The sequence below is a fragment of the Macaca fascicularis genome, chromosome 6, assembly GCF_037993035.2.
Source record: "Macaca fascicularis isolate 582-1 chromosome 6, T2T-MFA8v1.1".
Classification (NCBI taxonomy): domain Eukaryota; kingdom Metazoa; phylum Chordata; class Mammalia; order Primates; family Cercopithecidae; genus Macaca; species Macaca fascicularis.
The window spans coordinates 147282771-147301011 of NC_088380.1; the positions used below are offsets into that span (position 1 = coordinate 147282771).

The following is an 18241-nucleotide window of genomic DNA, read 5'->3' on the forward strand; positions in this document are numbered from 1 at the left end:
ACGAGAACGACAACGCGCCAGCACTGCTGACGCCTCGGGTGGGTGGCATCGGTGGTGCAGTGAGTGAGCTAGTGCCGCGGTCAGTGGGTGCGGGCCACGTGGTAGCGAAGGTGCGTGCAGTGGATGCTGACTCAGGCTACAACGCGTGGCTTTCGTACGAGCTGCAGCCAGGGACTGGTGGCGCGCGCATGCCGTTCCGCGTGGGGCTGTACACGGGCGAGATCAGCACGACGCGTGCCCTGGACGAGGTGGATGCCGCGCGCCACCGCCTACTGGTGCTGGTGAAGGACCACGGTGAACCCTCATTGACCGCCACAGCTACTGTGCTGGTGTCGCTGGTGGAGAGTGGCCAGGCACCCAAGGCCTCGTCCCGGGCGTCCGCTGGCACCACCGGCCCTGAGGCTGCACTGATGGATGTCAACGTGTACTTGATCATCGCCGTGTGCGCAGTGTCTAGTCTGTTGGTGCTCACACTGCTGCTATATACTGCTCTGAGGTGCTCTGCGCCGCCAACCGAAGGCGCGTGTGGGCCGGGCAAGCCCACGCTGGTGTGCTCCAGCGCGGTGGGGAGCTGGTCATACTCGCAGCAGAGGCAGCAGAGGGTGTGCTCTGGAGAGGAGTTGCCCAAGACCGACCTCATGGCTTTTAGCCCTAGCCTTCCTCCTTGTCCAATTAGCCGGGATAGAGAGGAGAAACAGGATGTGGACGTTGATCACTCAGTCAAAGTGAGTAATTTTTATTTATTCTTTCCAAAATGTCTTTTTCATTCCTCAATGTTTCCACTATTTTGGAAATACGTTAATAGTTAAGTATGAATTATGTGATTCATAATTAGACTTTTCCAGTTTTTTGGTTTTGTGGTTAAAATGCTAAGATTTTTGTTGCTAATTTTTGAACCAAATCAGCAGTAAGTCATGAGATCCACACTTGTAATTTTGTTTGTTAGCAGGTGCAGTAGTAGGATTATTTTATTGCTAAATGCCTGGGTATAAGACAAATATTTTTTCTAGATGAGTTTCATTATTTAGAGAATTTGATTTCGACTCGTTTTATACTTATCCCTCCCTACACAATGCTTCTTCAATATCTTTTGCCACTTTTCATTTGGACTTCCTACTACCTGTTAGTACGAATGTTACTTGCTCATTTTATGAGTTCACCTAAATGCTTATAATTCCCTATTGATTATGCTTTTCCACCTTCAGTTTCAAAAAATAGATCATTACACCTATTGTCTTTTACGGAACCTCTTTTATTCTCTTATTCATTTGTTTGGAGTGTCAATCCTTCTTTTTCACTTGAATGTGATTCATTTTAGGCCTTGTGCTCTTATTTGGAAATCCTGTTTATTGTTTGTTGATTTCCCAGTTGGGAGAAAAATCGAGAATAACAATTGCATTTAGAATTGTATTTTTGTTCATCTTTAGTTTATCACTACTTTATTTAATACTACTTTAATAATACTACTGTATTATGTGTTCAAATTTATTTATTACTAATAACTCAAATATCAATATGAAGTGAAAATTTAATAGCTCTGTAGTATATTTATATATTCATTTTAAAAGAATGTTTTAAACCTTGTTAAAAATAATTTTCAATCTGAACAATATCTTGAAAATAATTATGGTATCTAATTTTAAAACTATCCCTACTAGCAAAACTTTTTATTCATTAGTGTCTTTTACATACCATACTAAGGATGTCAATATGAAATAAGTTTGATAAGCCAATGTTTTAATGTTATTACTGGTTACCTTCTCTGAATAGCATCCTACCTATTAATGTGTGCCATGCAGTAAGTAGAAAACTCCAAATAACCAGAACCAAATAAAATTGAAGTTAGACTTTTTTCTAATCACTCCCCCCACACATTTGGTTATCTCCTCTAGCAATTAGTTGGACTCCCATTTAAGTTTCCCTACCACTGGAGAGAAATAGTAACCAGCTGAAACCTGGTCAATACTCATTGACAGTGTGAGAGGTCTAACATGTAAAATAGATACTTTTCTTGACTCCTCTCCTTCTCCCGACTTTCATTTTCTTTATTTCCTTTTTTGCCACTATCCTTTGTTGCTCCCTTGTCCCTGAAGTAGTAGCCATAGTGTGTCCAACTCAGGTCAATATTTTAAAAATTTAGTTCTGTTATCAGCTTCTTGAATATAATAGAGTCAGCCAAAGTACTTGTCCTCCCAGATATGGAACTTCAATCTTCAAATCCAGCTTGCCTCTTGAAATTCTTGTCTAACAAGACTCTTGGCAAAGACATTTTGAAGACTTTGGAATTTTTGTTTCGCAGATATATTGATGCTATGCCAAATAAATATTGAATAGCTACCAAATAAACATCCTTTTCTATTCTGCTGCATTCCCCATCTGTACATTAAAATACCTGGCAAATGAAAATATTACAAATGAAATGTGTGAAAATGGAATTCTTCCTCTTTTTTTCCAATGTGCTTGATGTCAATGATCATTTTGTAAAAATCTAGTTTGGGTCCCCAAATAGTGAAAGTACTCTGGTTTCTGTTTGATTCAGAAAGTTGGTGGGTTTTTTTGTTGTTGTTGTTTTGATTTGTGTGTGTGTGTTTGTGTGAATGTAGCTCTTCGATAGAGAGGGAGCATAAAGCTATTTTCACTAGATTGATTTTTGTTTAGACAAACAGGATGAGAAGAACTTTATGAATACAGGAGGCAAAGAAAGCTTTTAAATAGCTACCATTATGTCTTTATATATTAAATTTCTTTATGTAAGAATAAATGTATTGTGGTTTATTTATTGGGAAGTCTTCATTCCCCATTAATACCCAGGATGATTCAAAGATCGTGATTACCAAGAATTAGAATAAAAATTAAGCTAAAACCCAAGTTTTCAACATGGAACTTGAAATACATCTTAATTGGGGAAATGTCTAGAGACTTTTTTTGTGTCTTTAGAAAATTATACAGGCTGCCGAAACACCACATTTTCCCAACTAGCTATGCGATCACCTTAAATTAATGCATTTTATTAGGAAATGGAAGGAAACCAAATCTTTTCCACAGGGTAAATATTTAGCAAATATTAAGTAAGTCCCTTTGAGCTATTAAACAATTAAGATACAACTATTCCCTTTAAAATATATATTCCAAAAAAGGACACACATACTCAAATGCTTATGAGATAAATTAATGTAATAAATGGCCCACACGATTCCACCGTGGTGCTGCAGTTTGTAAAAGAAGAAAAAATACCTGTTTAATTGGTTTAATCATGACATTCTTCATGGGTCAGGGAACTTTTAAGTGGTTATAAAAATTGGCTTTAGAAGAGTTTAGAAATGATGTGGATTACTTGTAGACAGGACAAAATGAACATGTTTGTTTATTGAAAAATGTTATTGGAAGCAGGAAATATTCAGTTTGGCTAAAATATATAAGCACTATAGGAGAAAATAGAAGCTTAGGCACATTACCTACTGGAGAACAAGCAAGTACTTATAAACTGTAAGAGTCAAAATGAGAATACCAGCCTCGCTCATGGGAGCAAATGAGTTCCAATGAATAAAATTATTTGGAATGCTTTTCCATGCAAGCTATTTGCTGTAACTTCCTGCTTCCTTGCACTTTCAGCCCTGACATGACTCAAGGAAGACATTTAATTAAATGCTGATGGTCTTTGATTCTTTTATAAAACATCTGAAAATTTCCCTTTCAATAGCTTGTTCTTGGGACTAGAAGTTCCCTAGAGACCAGTCCCCTTAAGTCTACAACACCAAAAATACTAGGGCGAAGAGGGTGTTATCATTAATAAAAAACCCTGGAATTCTTGGGAATACAGGAATCTTTAATGAATTTTTGTAATCAACACTTTACGGTTACATGTTTACAAAGTGTGTAGTTAGGTCTCTGTAATACTTAAAGCCTGTGTTGAAAAAATTATTTCTACTGAAGTAAAAGGTGCCCCTATGGTGAAACTAAGGACCACACTCAATCAATCAGTGGTACAATGTGTACCACAATAGTACAAAATGTATTCCTATTTTCCAAAACGGCTGAAAGAATAAATAAAACCAAGTAGTTTATAGTAGAGTGTGTGTGGATTTCCACAATTGCTACTTACGGTTTGGAGCCACATGATGTCGCTCTTTACCACAAAATACATGAGAGAAGAAAGAAGAGGGGAAAATTCCTTCTATTCTTACTGGAAGGAACTATATGCATTCTTTGGAGTCTGAAATATGGAGGATGCAGCTGCACTTGACCGACCGATCAAAAGATTTCTCTTGACTTTGAGAAACGATATTTAATCAGAACAAAACACTGTGCACTAAAGATGGAGTTTTCCTGGGGAAGCGGCCAGGAATCCCGGCGTCTGCTGCTCTTGCTTCTTCTCCTCGCAACCTGGGAGGCAGGGAACGGTCAGCTCCACTACTCGGTCTCCGAGGAGGCCAAACACGGCACCTTCGTGGGCCGCATCGCACAGGACCTGGGGCTGGAGCTGGCGGAGCTAGTGCCGCGCCTGTTCCGGGTGGCGTCCAAGAGCCGCGGAGATCTTCTGGAGGTAAATCTGCAGAATGGCATTTTGTTTGTGAATTCTCGGATCGACCGCGAGGAGCTGTGTGGGTGGAACTCGGAGTGTAGCATCCACCTGGAGGTGATCGTGGACGGGCCGCTGCAGGTTTTCCATGTGGACGTGGAGGTGAGGGACATTAACGATAACCCGCCGGTGTTCCCAGCAACACAAAAGAACCTGTCCATAGCGGAATCCAGGCCGCTTGACTCTCGGTTTCCACTAGAGGGCGCCTCGGATGCCGATATCGGGGAGAACGCCCTGCTCACTTACAGACTGAGCCCAAATGAATACTTTTCTCTGGAAAAACCATCTGATGATGAGCTGGTAAAAGGTCTTGGGCTTATACTATGGAAATCTTTAGACAGAGAAGAAGCTCCGGAGATATTTTTAGTGCTCACAGCCACTGATGGAGGCAAACCCGAGTTGACTGGCACTATTCAGTTACTCATCACAGTACTGGATGCCAATGACAATGCCCCAGCTTTTGACAGAACCCTTTATAAGGTGAGATTACCAGAAAATGTTCCTAATGGAACACTGGTAATTAAACTTAACGCCTCAGATTTAGACGAAGGATTGAATGGGGACATTGTTTATTCATTCTCAAATGATGTTTCGCCAAATGTGAAATCCAAGTTTCACATAGATCCAATTACTGGACAAATTATTGTAAAGGGATATATTGATTTTGAAGAAAGCAAATCCTATGAAATTATTGTAGAGGGCATTGATATGGGACAGCTCCCACTTTCTGGCCATTGTAGAGTTATTGTGGAAGTAGAAGACAACAACGATCATGTCCCAGATTTGGAATTCAAGTCTTTATCACTTCCAATTAGAGAGGACGCTCCACTGGGTACAGTCATCGCCCTGATCAGCGTGTCCGACAAAGACATGGGTGTCAATGGGCTGGTCACCTGCTCCTTGACGTCCCACGTCCCTTTCAAGCTGGTGTCCACCTTCAAGAATTACTACTCGTTGGTGCTGGACAGTGCCCTGGACCGCGAGAGCGTGTCGGCCTATGAGCTGGTGGTGACCGCGCGGGACGGGGGCTCGCCTTCACTGTGGGCCACGGCCAGTGTTTCTGTGGAGGTGGCCGACGTGAACGACAACGCGCCAGCGTTCGCGCAGCCCGAGTACACAGTGTTCGTGAAAGAGAACAACCCGCCGGGCTGCCACATCTTCACGGTGTCTGCGCGGGACGCGGACGCGCAGGAGAACGCGCTGGTGTCCTATTCGCTGGTGGAGCGGCGGGTGGGCGAGCGCGCGCTGTCGAGCTACGTGTCGGTGCACGCGGAGAGCGGCAAGGTGTACGCGCTGCAACCGCTGGACCACGAGGAGCTGGAGCTGCTGCAGTTCCAGGTGAGCGCGCGCGACGCGGGCGTGCCATCTCTGGGCAGCAACGTGACGCTGCAGGTGTTCGTGCTGGACGAGAACGACAACGCGCCAGCACTGCTAGCGCCTCGGGCGGGTGGCATCGGTGGCTCAGTGAACGAGCTGGTGCCATGGTCGGTGGGTGCGGGCCACGTGGTGGCAAAGGTGCGCGCGGTGGATGCTGACTCAGGCTACAACGCGTGGCTTTCGTACGAGCTGCAGCCGGGGACTGGTGGCATGCGCATCCCGTTCCGCGTGGGGCTGTACACGGGCGAGATCAGCACGACGCGTGTCCTGGACGAAGCGGACGCTCCGCGCCACCGCCTACTGGTACTGGTGAAGGATCACGGCAAGCCCGCACTGACGGCCACGGCCACCGTGCTGGTGTCACTTGTGGAGAGTGGACAGGCGCCAAAGGCCTCCTCACGGGCGTTGTCGGGCGCTGTGGGTCCCGAGGTTGCGCTGGTGGATGTCAACGTGTACCTGATAATCGCCATCTGCGCGGTGTCCAGCCTTTTGGTGCTCACGCTGCTGCTGTACACCGCGCTGCGTTGCTCGGCACCGCCCACCGAGGGCGCATGCGCTCCGGGCAAGCCCACACTGGTGTGCTCCAGCGCGGTGGGGAGCTGGTCATACTCGCAGCAGAGGAGGCCGAGGGTGTGCTCTGGTGAGGGCCCACCCAAGACCGACCTCATGGCCTTCAGCCCCAGTTTACCTGACTCTAGGGACAGAGAAGATCAGCTGCAGACAACTGAGGAATCCTTTGCAAAGGTTAGTGTATAACATCCTTTTGTTTAATTTTCGTATTGTTTTTCTCTATCAACTTCTTCGTAAATTTATTTCTAAGAATCAAATTTCCCTGGGTTAAAATTTTACCTCTTTTTACATATCCATTTTAACTAAAGTCTTTTGGAATTACAGGACATCAAAGCAATATATATTGCCTTCCTTCATTGTATGCTGCATTATTCAATGCATATTAACAGGACTGTAATTTCTAGTAAATTTTCACTGTATTCACCTTCTTTATTTTTGGTAATACGAACATTTAGAAAACATTTTACTATTATTTAACCTATAACACATAAACAAATGTGCAGAGGCTGAAATAATAAAGCTCCATAAATTGTATGAAAGTGAAAACATCTATTGCCTCCATCGCTGAAGCCCCTCACATGCACTTGCCAAATCACTTCCCTTGTTTTTCCTCCAGTGTAACTGCACATTTGCCTTTTATATCTGTGTTTATTCTGGGCCTGTTTTGGGAACGTATTCTAATTGGAATTGCACAACGTGTATTGTCTGTGCATTTGTGTGTTATTTATATTTATCACTCATTGTTTGTGAAATTATCCATGTTGTTACATGCAGTTGTAGTTCATTTAATTCTATTTCTAGTACTATTTCATAAATATACTATATATTATTTATTCTACTGTTCAGGAATTTGCATTGTGCCTCAATGTCTATTTCAAATAATGCCATCATAAATATATTGCACATTTCTTTGATGCCCATGTACACAGATTTCTCTTAGGTTTTTACCTAAGAGTTGTGTTTGTGGGTCACAGAATATGTGTGTATCTTTGTCTTTTGTAGCTAACACCAACCAATTTTCCAAGATGTTTTTACCTATTTACATTCCTAGTAGTGTATAAGGCTTTCTGCTACTCCACATCATCTCTACATTTGTCAGATTATTTTCATGTTAGCCATTTTACTCGGCAAGTTTTGTAATCTCATTTTGAAATTATTTTATGTTTAAATGAAGTTGAGTACCTTTCTATTTTATTTTGGCAATTTTTATACCTTATTTTGTGCAATAGCTGTTCAAATCTCCTATTTCTCTAGTCTGTTGTTTTTCTTTTCTTTTTTCTCTTCTTTTTTGCTTCCATAAAACTTTCTTTCTTTCTTTATCTTGTGTTTTTCTTATTACTTAAACAAATCTTATATTCTGAACATAACTCCTTTTTTTAAGTAGTTTTCAACCTCATGGCTTGTTTTTAATTCTAGTTGTCTTTTGGTGAATAGAAAGTTGTAATTTTGGTTAAAATCAATTTATCAGTTTTTGCTTCTGATCCTATTTCATAAAGATAATTCTCTGTGGTATCTTTTATTTCATTGTTTACATTGCATCTATAATCCATTTGGAATACACATATTTTTATCATTGTTGTGAGGTAGGGATAAATATTTATTTTTATTTCTTCTTATTTTTATTATACTTTAAGTTTTAGGGTACATGTGCACAATGTGCAGGTTTGTTACATAGGTATACATGTGTGCCATGTTGGTTTGCTGCACCCATCAACTCATCATTTACATTAGGTATTTCTCCTAATGCTATCCCTCCCCCAATCCCCCACACCTCAACAGGCCCTGGTGTATGATGTTCCCCACCCTGTGTCCAAGTGTTCTCATTGTTCATTTCCCACCTATGAGTGAGAACATGCGGTGTTTGGTTTTCTGTCCTTGTGATAGTTTGCTCATGATGGTTTCCAGCTTCATCCATGTCTCACCCTTTTTTATGATTGCATAATATTCCATGGTGTATATATGCCACATTTTCTTAATCCAGTCTATCACTGATGGACATTTGGGTTGGTTCCAAGTCTTTGCTATTGTGAATAGTGCTGCAATAAACATATGTGTGCATGTGTCTTTATAGTAGCATGATTTATAATCCTTTGGATATATACCCAGTAATGGGATCTCTGGGTCAAATGGTATTTCTAGTTCTAGATCCTTGAGGAATCACCACACTGTCTTCCACAATGGTTGAACTAGTTTACATTCCCACCAACAGTGTAAAAGCATTACTATTTCTCCACATCCTCTCCAGCACCTGTTGTTTCCTGACTTTTTAATGATCGCCATTCTAACTGGCATGAGATAGTATCTCATTGTGGTTTTGATTTGCATTTCTCTGATGACCAGTGATGATGAGCATTTCTTCATGTGTCTGTTGGTGGCATAAATGTCTTCTTTTGAGAAGTGTCTGTTCATATCCTTTGCCCACTTTTTGATGGGGTTGTTTGATTTTTTCTTGTAAATGTGTTTAAGTTCTTTGTAGATTCTGGATATTAGCCCTTTGTCAGATGGGTAGATTGCAAAACTTTTCTCCCATTCTGTAGGTTGTCTGTTCACTCTGATTGTAGTTTCTTTTGAAGATTTATTTTTTACTACCATTTTTTGTTGGACTTTTAAAATGAGTTTGAAAGTGTTCCCTCTCCTTCAATTTTTTTTTTTGAAGAGTTTGAGAAAAAATAACATTGATTCTTCTTTAAAAGTTTGGTAGAATTAGCCAGGAAAGACATCTGGTCTTTTTTTATTTTATTTTTGTTAGGAGGTTTGGATTACTGATTCAATCTCCTTACTAGTTATCATTTTGTTTAGATTTTTTATTACTTCATGATTATGTCTTGGTAGTTTGTATATTTCTAGGAATTAATCAGTTTCTTCTAGGTTATTTAATTTGTTGGTATATAATTTTAATAGCCTCTTATAATTGTGGCATCAGTTGTAATGCCACCTTCTTTGTTTCTGACTTCCAGTCTCTTTGTTTTTTTCTTAGTTTAGCTAAGGGCTTGTCAAATTTGTTGTTTTTTCAAAAATTCAACTAAGTTTAAAAACTTAATTTAAACTTTTTTTCCATTTATTTTTGCTCTAATCTTTATTATAGTATTTCCTCTCTTTGCTTTGGGCTTCCTCATTTGTCCTTTTTTTTCTAGTTGCTTGAGTTGTTTTTTATTTGAGATCTTTCTTCTTTCTTCATTTTTAGTGTAGGCATTTACAACTCCCTTCTTTGTTTTGTTTTCATTTTTAAGAGACAAGGTCTTGCTGTGTTGCCCAGGCTGAAATACAGAGGCACGACCATAGCTCCGTGTAAGTGATCCTTGTGCCTTGGCTTCCCTAAGCACTGGAATTACAGGCGTGAGCCACTGAGCTTGCCCAGCTTAATCTTCCTTCTTAGTACTGCTTTTGTTGTATCCTGTAAGTTCTGATGTGTTGTGTTTTCATTTTTGTTTATCTTAACATATTTTCTAATTTATCTTTTGATTTCCCCTTTGACCTACTAGGCATTCAAAATTCTGTTGTTTAATTTCTACGTATTTGCAGATTTTCCAGTTTTAATTCCACTATTGAGTTCCAGTTTTATTCCACTGTGGTCAGAAAAGATATTCAGTAAGATTTCAACCTTCTTGAATTTGTTAAGACTTGTTTTGTGACCTGATGTGTGATTTATCCTGGAAAATGCTCTGAGTATGTTTGAGAAGACTGTGTATTTGCTTCTGTTGGGTGGAATTTTCTGTATATGTCTGTCAGTTCCATTTCAGCTATAGTGTTGTTCAAGTCCTCTGCTTCCTTACTGATTTTCTGTCTGAATGTTCTATTCCTTATTGAAAGTAGGGTACCAAAATCTCCTACTACAGTCATATCACTTATTGATGGAGATACATTCTGAGAATTGTATCATTCTAGGAATTCATCACTGTGCAAACATGAGAGTGTACTTAAATATTTACACAAATCTGGATCGTATAGCCTAGGCTACATGATCTATTGCTTCTAGGCTACAAACCCGTACATATGTTAACTGTACTGAATACTATAGGGAATTGTAATACAATGGTAAGTATTTGTATACCTAAACATATCTAAACATCTAAAAGGTACAGTAAAACCATTGTATAGATTTTTAAAATGGTACACCTGAATACGGTACTTACCCTATGAATGGAGGTTGCAGAGCTGGAAATTTCTCTGGGTGAGTTAAAGAGTGAATGGTGAGTGAATGTGAAGGCCCAGGACATTACTGTGCACTAATGTAGACTTTAAAACACTATACATTTAGGCTACACTCAATTTATCAAAAATTTTCTTTTTATAGGCTGGTCATGGTGGCTCATGCCTGTAATCTCAGCACTTTGGGAAGCTGAGGAAGGAGGCTCACTTAAGCCCAGGAGTTCAAGACCAACCTGGGCAATATAGTGAGACCCTGTCTCTAGAAAATAATTTTTAAAAATTAGCTAGCTGTGGTGACACACACCTGTAGTTCCAACTACTCAGGAGGCTGAGGTGGGAGGATCCTTGAGTTGAGCAGGTCAAGGCTACAGTGAGCCATGGTCATGCCACTGTACTCCAGCCTGAGCAACAGTGTGAGACTCTGTCTCAATTTTTTTTCTTTCTTCAGTAATAAATTAACCTTAGCTTACTGCAACTTTTTAACTTTATAAACTTAAAATTTTTAAACCTTTTGACTCTTTTGCAATAACACTTAGCTTAAAACACAAACACATTGTACAGCTGTACAAAAATATTTTCTCTTTATATCCTTATTTTACAAGCTTTTTTTGATTTTGAATTTTTTTTTATTTTTTTCACTTTTACTTAGTTTTTTTTTGTTGTTGTTGTTAAAAATGAAGATATAAACACCCATACTAGCCTAGTACTGTATTGGGTCAGAATCATCAATATCGTTTTCACCTCCATATCTTGTCCACTGGAAGGTGTTCTGGGATAATTACACATGTGATGCTCTCATCTCCTATGATAACAATGTCTTCTTCTGGAATACCTCTCTAAAGACTTGCCTCAGGCTGTTTTATGGTGAATTTTTTTTTTTTAGTTAATGTATTTTTTTAATAAGTAGAAAGAGTACATTGTAAAATACTACTAAAAAGTATAGTAAATACATAAAGCAGCAACATTTATTATCTATATCAAGTATTATGTACTGTATATAACAGTACATAATTGTATGTGCTATCTTGCACTTTTATATGACTGGCAGTGCAATAGGTTTGTTTACACCAATGTCATCACAAACATGTGAGTAATGTGCTACAACATTATGACTGCTACATCATCACTAGGTGATAGGAATTTTTCAGCTTCATTATAATCTTATGGGACTACTCTTGTACATGTAGTCTGTTATTGGTTGAAACGTTGTTATACAACACTTGACTGTATTGTATTGCTATCTATTTCTCCATTTCTGTGAATGTTTGCCTCATATATTTAGGTGTTTTAATGTTGGGTGCATATATATTTATAATTGCTATGTCTTTCTGGTGAATTGACCTTTTATCACTATATAATGTTCTTCTTTGTCTCTTATGACACTTTTTGACTTAAAGACTATTTTGTCTGATGTAGTAGCTCTTTTCACATTTGCACTCTTTTGGTTGTAATTTGCATGAAATTTTTAAAATATCCTTTTAACTTTCAGCCTATCTAGGTCTTTAAATCTAAAGTAAATCTCTTGTAGTTAGCATGTGATTGGGTCTTTAAAAAAATCAGTTCAGCCACTTTGTATCTTTTGATTGAGGGAGATTATTCTATTTTTATTTAAAGTAATTATTGATAGGGCATGACTTACTGTTGCCACTTTGTTAATTGTTGTTTGCAGCTTGTAGACTTTTTGCTCCTCTTTCCTTCTGTTACTGTCTCCCTTTGTGTTTTATTGAGATTTGTAATGCTATGTTTTTGTTCCTTTCCTGTTTTCATTTGTATATCTTCCATAAGTATTTTCTTTATGGTTACCATGGGGCTTACATTTTAAAACTCTTATAAAAATCTATTTTAAAATGATAGCATCTTTACTTCAATCACAAAACAAAACTCATTACTTTTACTTCTCCCCACCCAAATTTTATATTATTGATGTCATAAATACATCTTTTTATATTGTGTATACATTAACATTCTTTTATAGTTAGTTTTTCTGTACTTTTGTGTTTTAACCAGATTTTAAAATATCAAATTTTAAAGTGACTTATGTACCACCATTACAGTATTATAGTATTCTGTTTTTGTCTATATATTTATCTTTACTAGTGAGCTTTATACTTTAATAAAATACCTATGTATTTCTGTTTAGCATCCCCTAATTTTAACTAGAAAGACTCCCTCTTAACATTTCTTGTAAGGCAGGTCTAATTGTGATCACCTTCAGCTTTTGTTTAACTGGGAAGGTCTTTATCGCTTTTTCATTTTTGAAGAAAAACTTCGGTGGATTTGGTATTCTTGCTTGGCAGTTCTTTTTCTTTTCAGCACATTCAGTATAACATCTCACCCCTTTCTGGATAGCAAGGTTTCTACTGAGAAATCTACTGGTAGAGTTGGGGTGTTCTCTTGTATGTAATGAGTCATTTTTCTTTTGCTGCTTTCTAAATTCTTAATATTTCTTGAATTTTTTTTTTTTTTTTTTTTTTTTGAGACGGAGTCTTGCTCTGCCGCCCAGGCTGGAGTGCAGTGGCCGGATCTCAGCTCACTGCAAGCTCCGCCTCCCGGGTTCACGCCATTCTCCTGCCTCAGCCTCCCGAGTAGCTGGGACTACAGGCGCCCGCCACCTCGCCCGGCTAGTTTTTTGTATATTTTAGTAGAGACGGGGTTTCACCATGTTAGCCAGGATGGTCTCGATCTCCTGACCTCGTGATCCGCCCGTCTCGGCCTCCCAAAGTGCTGGGATTACAGGCTTGAGCCACCGCGCCCGGCCTATTTCTTGAATCTTGATGTCCATTTCTTTCCTCATATTTGGGAAGTTTTCAGACATAATTTTAAAAAATAAGCTGTCTGTCCTTTTATCTCACTGCTTCTTCTTTTAAAACTGTCATAATGTGTAGAGCAGCCTGTTCGAGGATGTCCTATCAATTTCTTAGGCTTTCTTTATGCTTTCATTTCTTGTTCTTTTTGCTACTTCATCTGGATAATTTCAAATGATGTGTCCTTGAGTTCACTGATTCATTCTTCTACTTGATTGAGTCTGCTGTTGAACATGTCTGTAAAATTTTCAGTTCAATTATTGTATTCTTCAGTTCCAAAATTTCTTTTTAGTTCTTTTAAATATTTTCTATCTGCTGAAATTCTGATTCTGCTTATGCATTATTTTCCTGAGCTCATTGAACATCTTTATGACAATTATTTTGAATACTTTATCAAGTAATTCATATAGCTCTATTTCTTTAGGTTTGGTTTCTGGAGTGTGTGTGTGTGTGTGTGTGTGTGTGTGTGTGTGTGTGTGTGCATGCACTATTTGGGCCATGTTTCCTATTTTCTCATATTCCTTATTACCTTGTTTTGTTATCGATACATTTCAAAAAACCAAAACCAAACCAAACCAAAACAAAAAAACACCCCAGCTATCTCTCCCAGTCTTTATGGCCTGGATTTGTACATGGAAAGATCTTTTACTAATCAGGCTGGCTAGAGATTCTAGGGACCTCTCAAACCTTTTCTGTGGATACATCTTCTATGGACTTGTGTGTATAATTCCTAATTAGAGGGATCTGCCAGCTTTTTTTTTTTTTTTTTTTTTTTTAAAGCTCTAATCTTTTTCTCTCTGTGGTGTCTGTGTGCTGTACTGTGGGCCCTCTGGAGCAGCAGTATTCACTCAGCTCTTTTAGGTTCTGAGAAGCCCTCAGTTACAGATTCTGCTGAATCCTATCAGTGCCTGGAGTCAAGTGAGACAGAAACTTGGACTGCCCACTAAAATTCAGGAAATTTGGATGCATTTTACTCTTCTCTTTCCTTCATGAGGGAGAGAGTGCTGAGCTGAGTTGTGCTCTGTGTGCTGTGTCATAGGTCCTGAGGAACATCAGCCCACCACCCAGCTCTTTATTATTCTCAGCTGCCCTCAGGAATTTAGAATATGCCAGGCTCCATCAGTGCTCTGAGATATGCAAGACAGCCCCCCTGAAAAGTCAGAACATTGAATGCGCGCTTTACTTTCTCTTTCCCTTCTCAGGGAGAAGCCAGGAGCTGGAAGTTTCCCCCTGTTTGAATGGGATGGTGCTGCTGGATGGAACTATAGGAAAAGTGCCCCAGAAAAGTGCCCAGCTAGTTTTACACTTGCTTGGAACCCAGGATCCTCTTAACTGGTTTCTGCACTTATCACCATGGGAATTGGTCCTTGTATTGTTGTTGAGTTAGTTGTTGAGTTGTTGAGTTAATTGTTGTTGAGTTAATTGTTGTTGAGTTGGTCCTTGTATTGTTGTTGAGTTATATCTGTGTAGGGTCTGGGGATTCCTATAACAGCATCTTGCTGATGTCACTACCTCTGTTATCTTTTTAAGTTATATACGCTTTTACAAATTATTTTATTGACTTCCTCTTTTACTTCCTCTTTTATTAACACACATCCTTGACTTATTACCTCAATTAAATCAATACTTTTACTACTTCCAGGCAATGCTAAGACCTTGAATCATTATACCATTTACTTGTACCCTAATTTTTGTTACTGATATGCCTTTCAATTAATTATGTATTCTAGACACACAGTACATTATTATCATTGTTTTGTTAGCACCTATTTGTGTTTCTTTCTGGGATCGTTTTCCTTCTGAAGACGTTAACATTTCCTTTAGTGTGGCCTGCTAGTAAAGCAACCTTTAAGTTTTTATATATCTGGAAATGTCTTAATTTTACTATCACTTGAGAAACAGTTTTGGGTATTGAATGAAAGTTATTTTTTGCCAGCACTTTTAAGATGACATTCCATGGTCTTCTTTTGAAGTGATGGCTGTCAAGTTTATTGTTCAATTAGTGTGTCTTTTTTTCTCTCTAGCTACTTTGTATACTTACTCTGTTTTTCACTGTTAGCAGCTTTACTATCATGTGCCCAGTATTAATTTGCTTTGTTTTTAATCTCGCTTGCAGTTTTGAAAGCTTCTTATATCTGTGGGTTGATAATATTTTATCAGTTTAAGAGAAGATATAGCAGTATGCCTTCAAATACTGCTTCTACTTCATATTTTCTCTTATATTCTTCTGTGACTATAAGTATATGTATGTTAAATCTTTTCATCATATCCCTTGTCTTTTATATGCCATTTCTATTTTTAAATCACTTTTTCTCTTTGTTTCATAATCTATATTTTATTCTTACCCATCTTTTACTTCAGGAATTTTATCTTGTTACTCTAGGCCACTGTCAAAATCAACGATTGAATTCTTAATTTCAATCATGGCATTTTTCAGTTTTAGAATTTAATTTTCCTTTTAAAAAATAGATTTCTAACTTGGGTACTGGCTAATGTTAAAAGAAACTTTCCTCCCACCAAGTTTTCCCTCACTTGATCTTGGATTTTAAAATTAGATATAACCTGAGAGATTATCATTTTTCTCCATTTGATAATGAATCAGGCCAGGCATTGTGGCTCCTGCCTGTAATCTCAACACTTTTGTGGGCCATGACAGGAGGATTGCTTGAGCCCAGGAGTTCAAGATAAGCCTGAACAATATAGGGAGACTCTATCTTTACAAAAAAAAAAAAAAATTAGCTAGATGTGGTGGTGCACACCTGTGGTCTCACCTACTTGGGAGGCTGAAGTTGGAGGCTTGAGCCTGAGGCTACAGTGAATCTTGACTGTACCACTGCACTCCAGCCTGGGTCAGAGTGAGACTCTTTGTCACCCAGTTGTATAGAAACAACTATAGGTAGAGCCATAAAAAAGATGCCTGAGATTACAGCTCCTAAATTTAGCTTCATTGTCCCTTTCCACTAAGTGAGATAATCTGACATTAATGAATGCAATATAGTTGCATAAAAATGATTAATTTAATTTTTCACTATCTCAGGAATATGCTAGAACTATTCTCATATTTTCTATCCAAAGAGGATATATTATATGGGTATTTTAGCACACTCCCTTATAGGGCAGTTGTACCTTCCTCTGTGAATCATTATACAGGCAGTGCTAAGATGTGTATTATATGCACATGGTATCCTTTCTTACTATCCTTATAATAGAATAAATTAATTTTTATACAGAATTTTTGAAGGATCAAATGACATATGTGCATAAATTATTTATACATTTTTATACAATTGCTTCAACATTTCCTCTTCTTTGCAATCTGGTATATCTATATAATTTCTACAGATAACAGAAGAAAAATAACAGCTTATTAAAATTTTATTCTGGGTTTTGTAAGGAATAAAGGACATTTGTACCCTTATGAAGATTAAATTTTCTTGTGTTAGTGTATTTCTAAAGGCTTTTAGTGAATTAATTGGAGACACTTTAAATACTACACAGTTTTAAATCTAAATTTTTTTCTCAAGGAAGAAGTTCTGTTTACACAATGGTGCTTAAACATGACTGAAATATCTAAAGGAGAAACCTCTCCTTTAACTGGATCAGTCAAGAAAATAATCTGTAATATTTGATTGAAAAAAATGGCTTAGAAGAAGATTTTTAAAAATGTTCTTTTCCTGGCTGGGCGCAGTGGCTCAGGCCTGTCTGTATTCCCAGCACTTTGGGAGACCGAGGCGGGCGGATCACAAGGTCAGGAGATTGAGACCATCCTGGTTAACACGGTGAAACCCCGCCTCTACTAAAACTACAAAAATTAGCCGGGTGTGGGGGCGGGCGCCTGTAGTCCCAGCTACCCCGGAGGCTGAGGCAGGAGAATGGCGTGAACCCGGGAGGCGGAGCTTGCAGTGAGCAGATATCGCGCCGCTGCACTCCAGCCTGGGCTACGGAGCCGGGTGTGGGGGCGGGCGCCTGTAGTCCCAGCTACTTTTTTTTCCATAGAAAAAAAAGTATTTTCTATGGAGTCTCCTATGAAATTGAGATTAGATAATCTATAGTTATTGAGAAAGGAATATTCAAGATAAGAGTTGATCACTGTAGCACATATGCGAGTGATAATTCGAAAAGTAAATATAATTAAATATAGTTTAACAGATATGAAAATGAATCCAAAGTCAAGAGTCTTGTTTTCTCCTGAAATATCTATATAAGTACATGAGATATTTTTTTCCAGACTGAGAAGAGCATGTGAACTGATATTGTTGATTACTTTTTCTCCATTGAGTGTATCTTTTAAAATACTCAGTATTTACCATAATACTCTGCAGATTACAATGTACACATTGTTAATACTACACTGTTAATTTGCCTTTTAAATACTTAATATTTACTTTTTTCAAAGGTTATATTTGTGTATTCTGTATAAAATTCTACTGTAATTTATTCCATAGCCTTGTAGTTTTACATTATTTGCTGTTATATAATAGAAAGTGGCTAACGTCAGCTAATGCTATTTTCTAAACATTTATTATCATTTTCTTATGTTTTTAACCATTGCGTATTAAAATATTTGAAAATTATCAGTATGACAACTATTAGGCAAATAGTCTTGGAAATTGATTTGTGTTTCAATGATCCAAGTATTACTGCAAAGTCATGATAATAGAGATAGTAAGAATCTTATAAGGGAAATGGTAAATACATCTTTAAAGATTGTATCAGAAACAGTTCTGTGACAATATCTTATTTCTTTACAAGTTTGAATTCC

The 18241-nt window shown here is 38.3% G+C and overlaps 1 protein-coding gene across 2 annotated transcripts in view; it reads left to right on the forward strand.

Moving 5' to 3' along the window:
* Positions 1-4199: 4199 nt before the first annotated feature.
* The window catches only part of LOC102136630 (protocadherin alpha-C2), a 199956-nt gene continuing 185914 nt past the window's right edge, over positions 4200-18241 (forward strand). For both annotated transcript variants that reach the window (XM_005558021.4, XM_073994445.1), the window contains exon 1: positions 4200-6700. In XM_005558021.4, coding sequence (XP_005558078.2) covers positions 4316-6700 — 2385 coding nt within the window. In that variant the 5' untranslated portion in view covers positions 4200-4315. The remainder of the gene's footprint in view (positions 6701-18241) is intronic.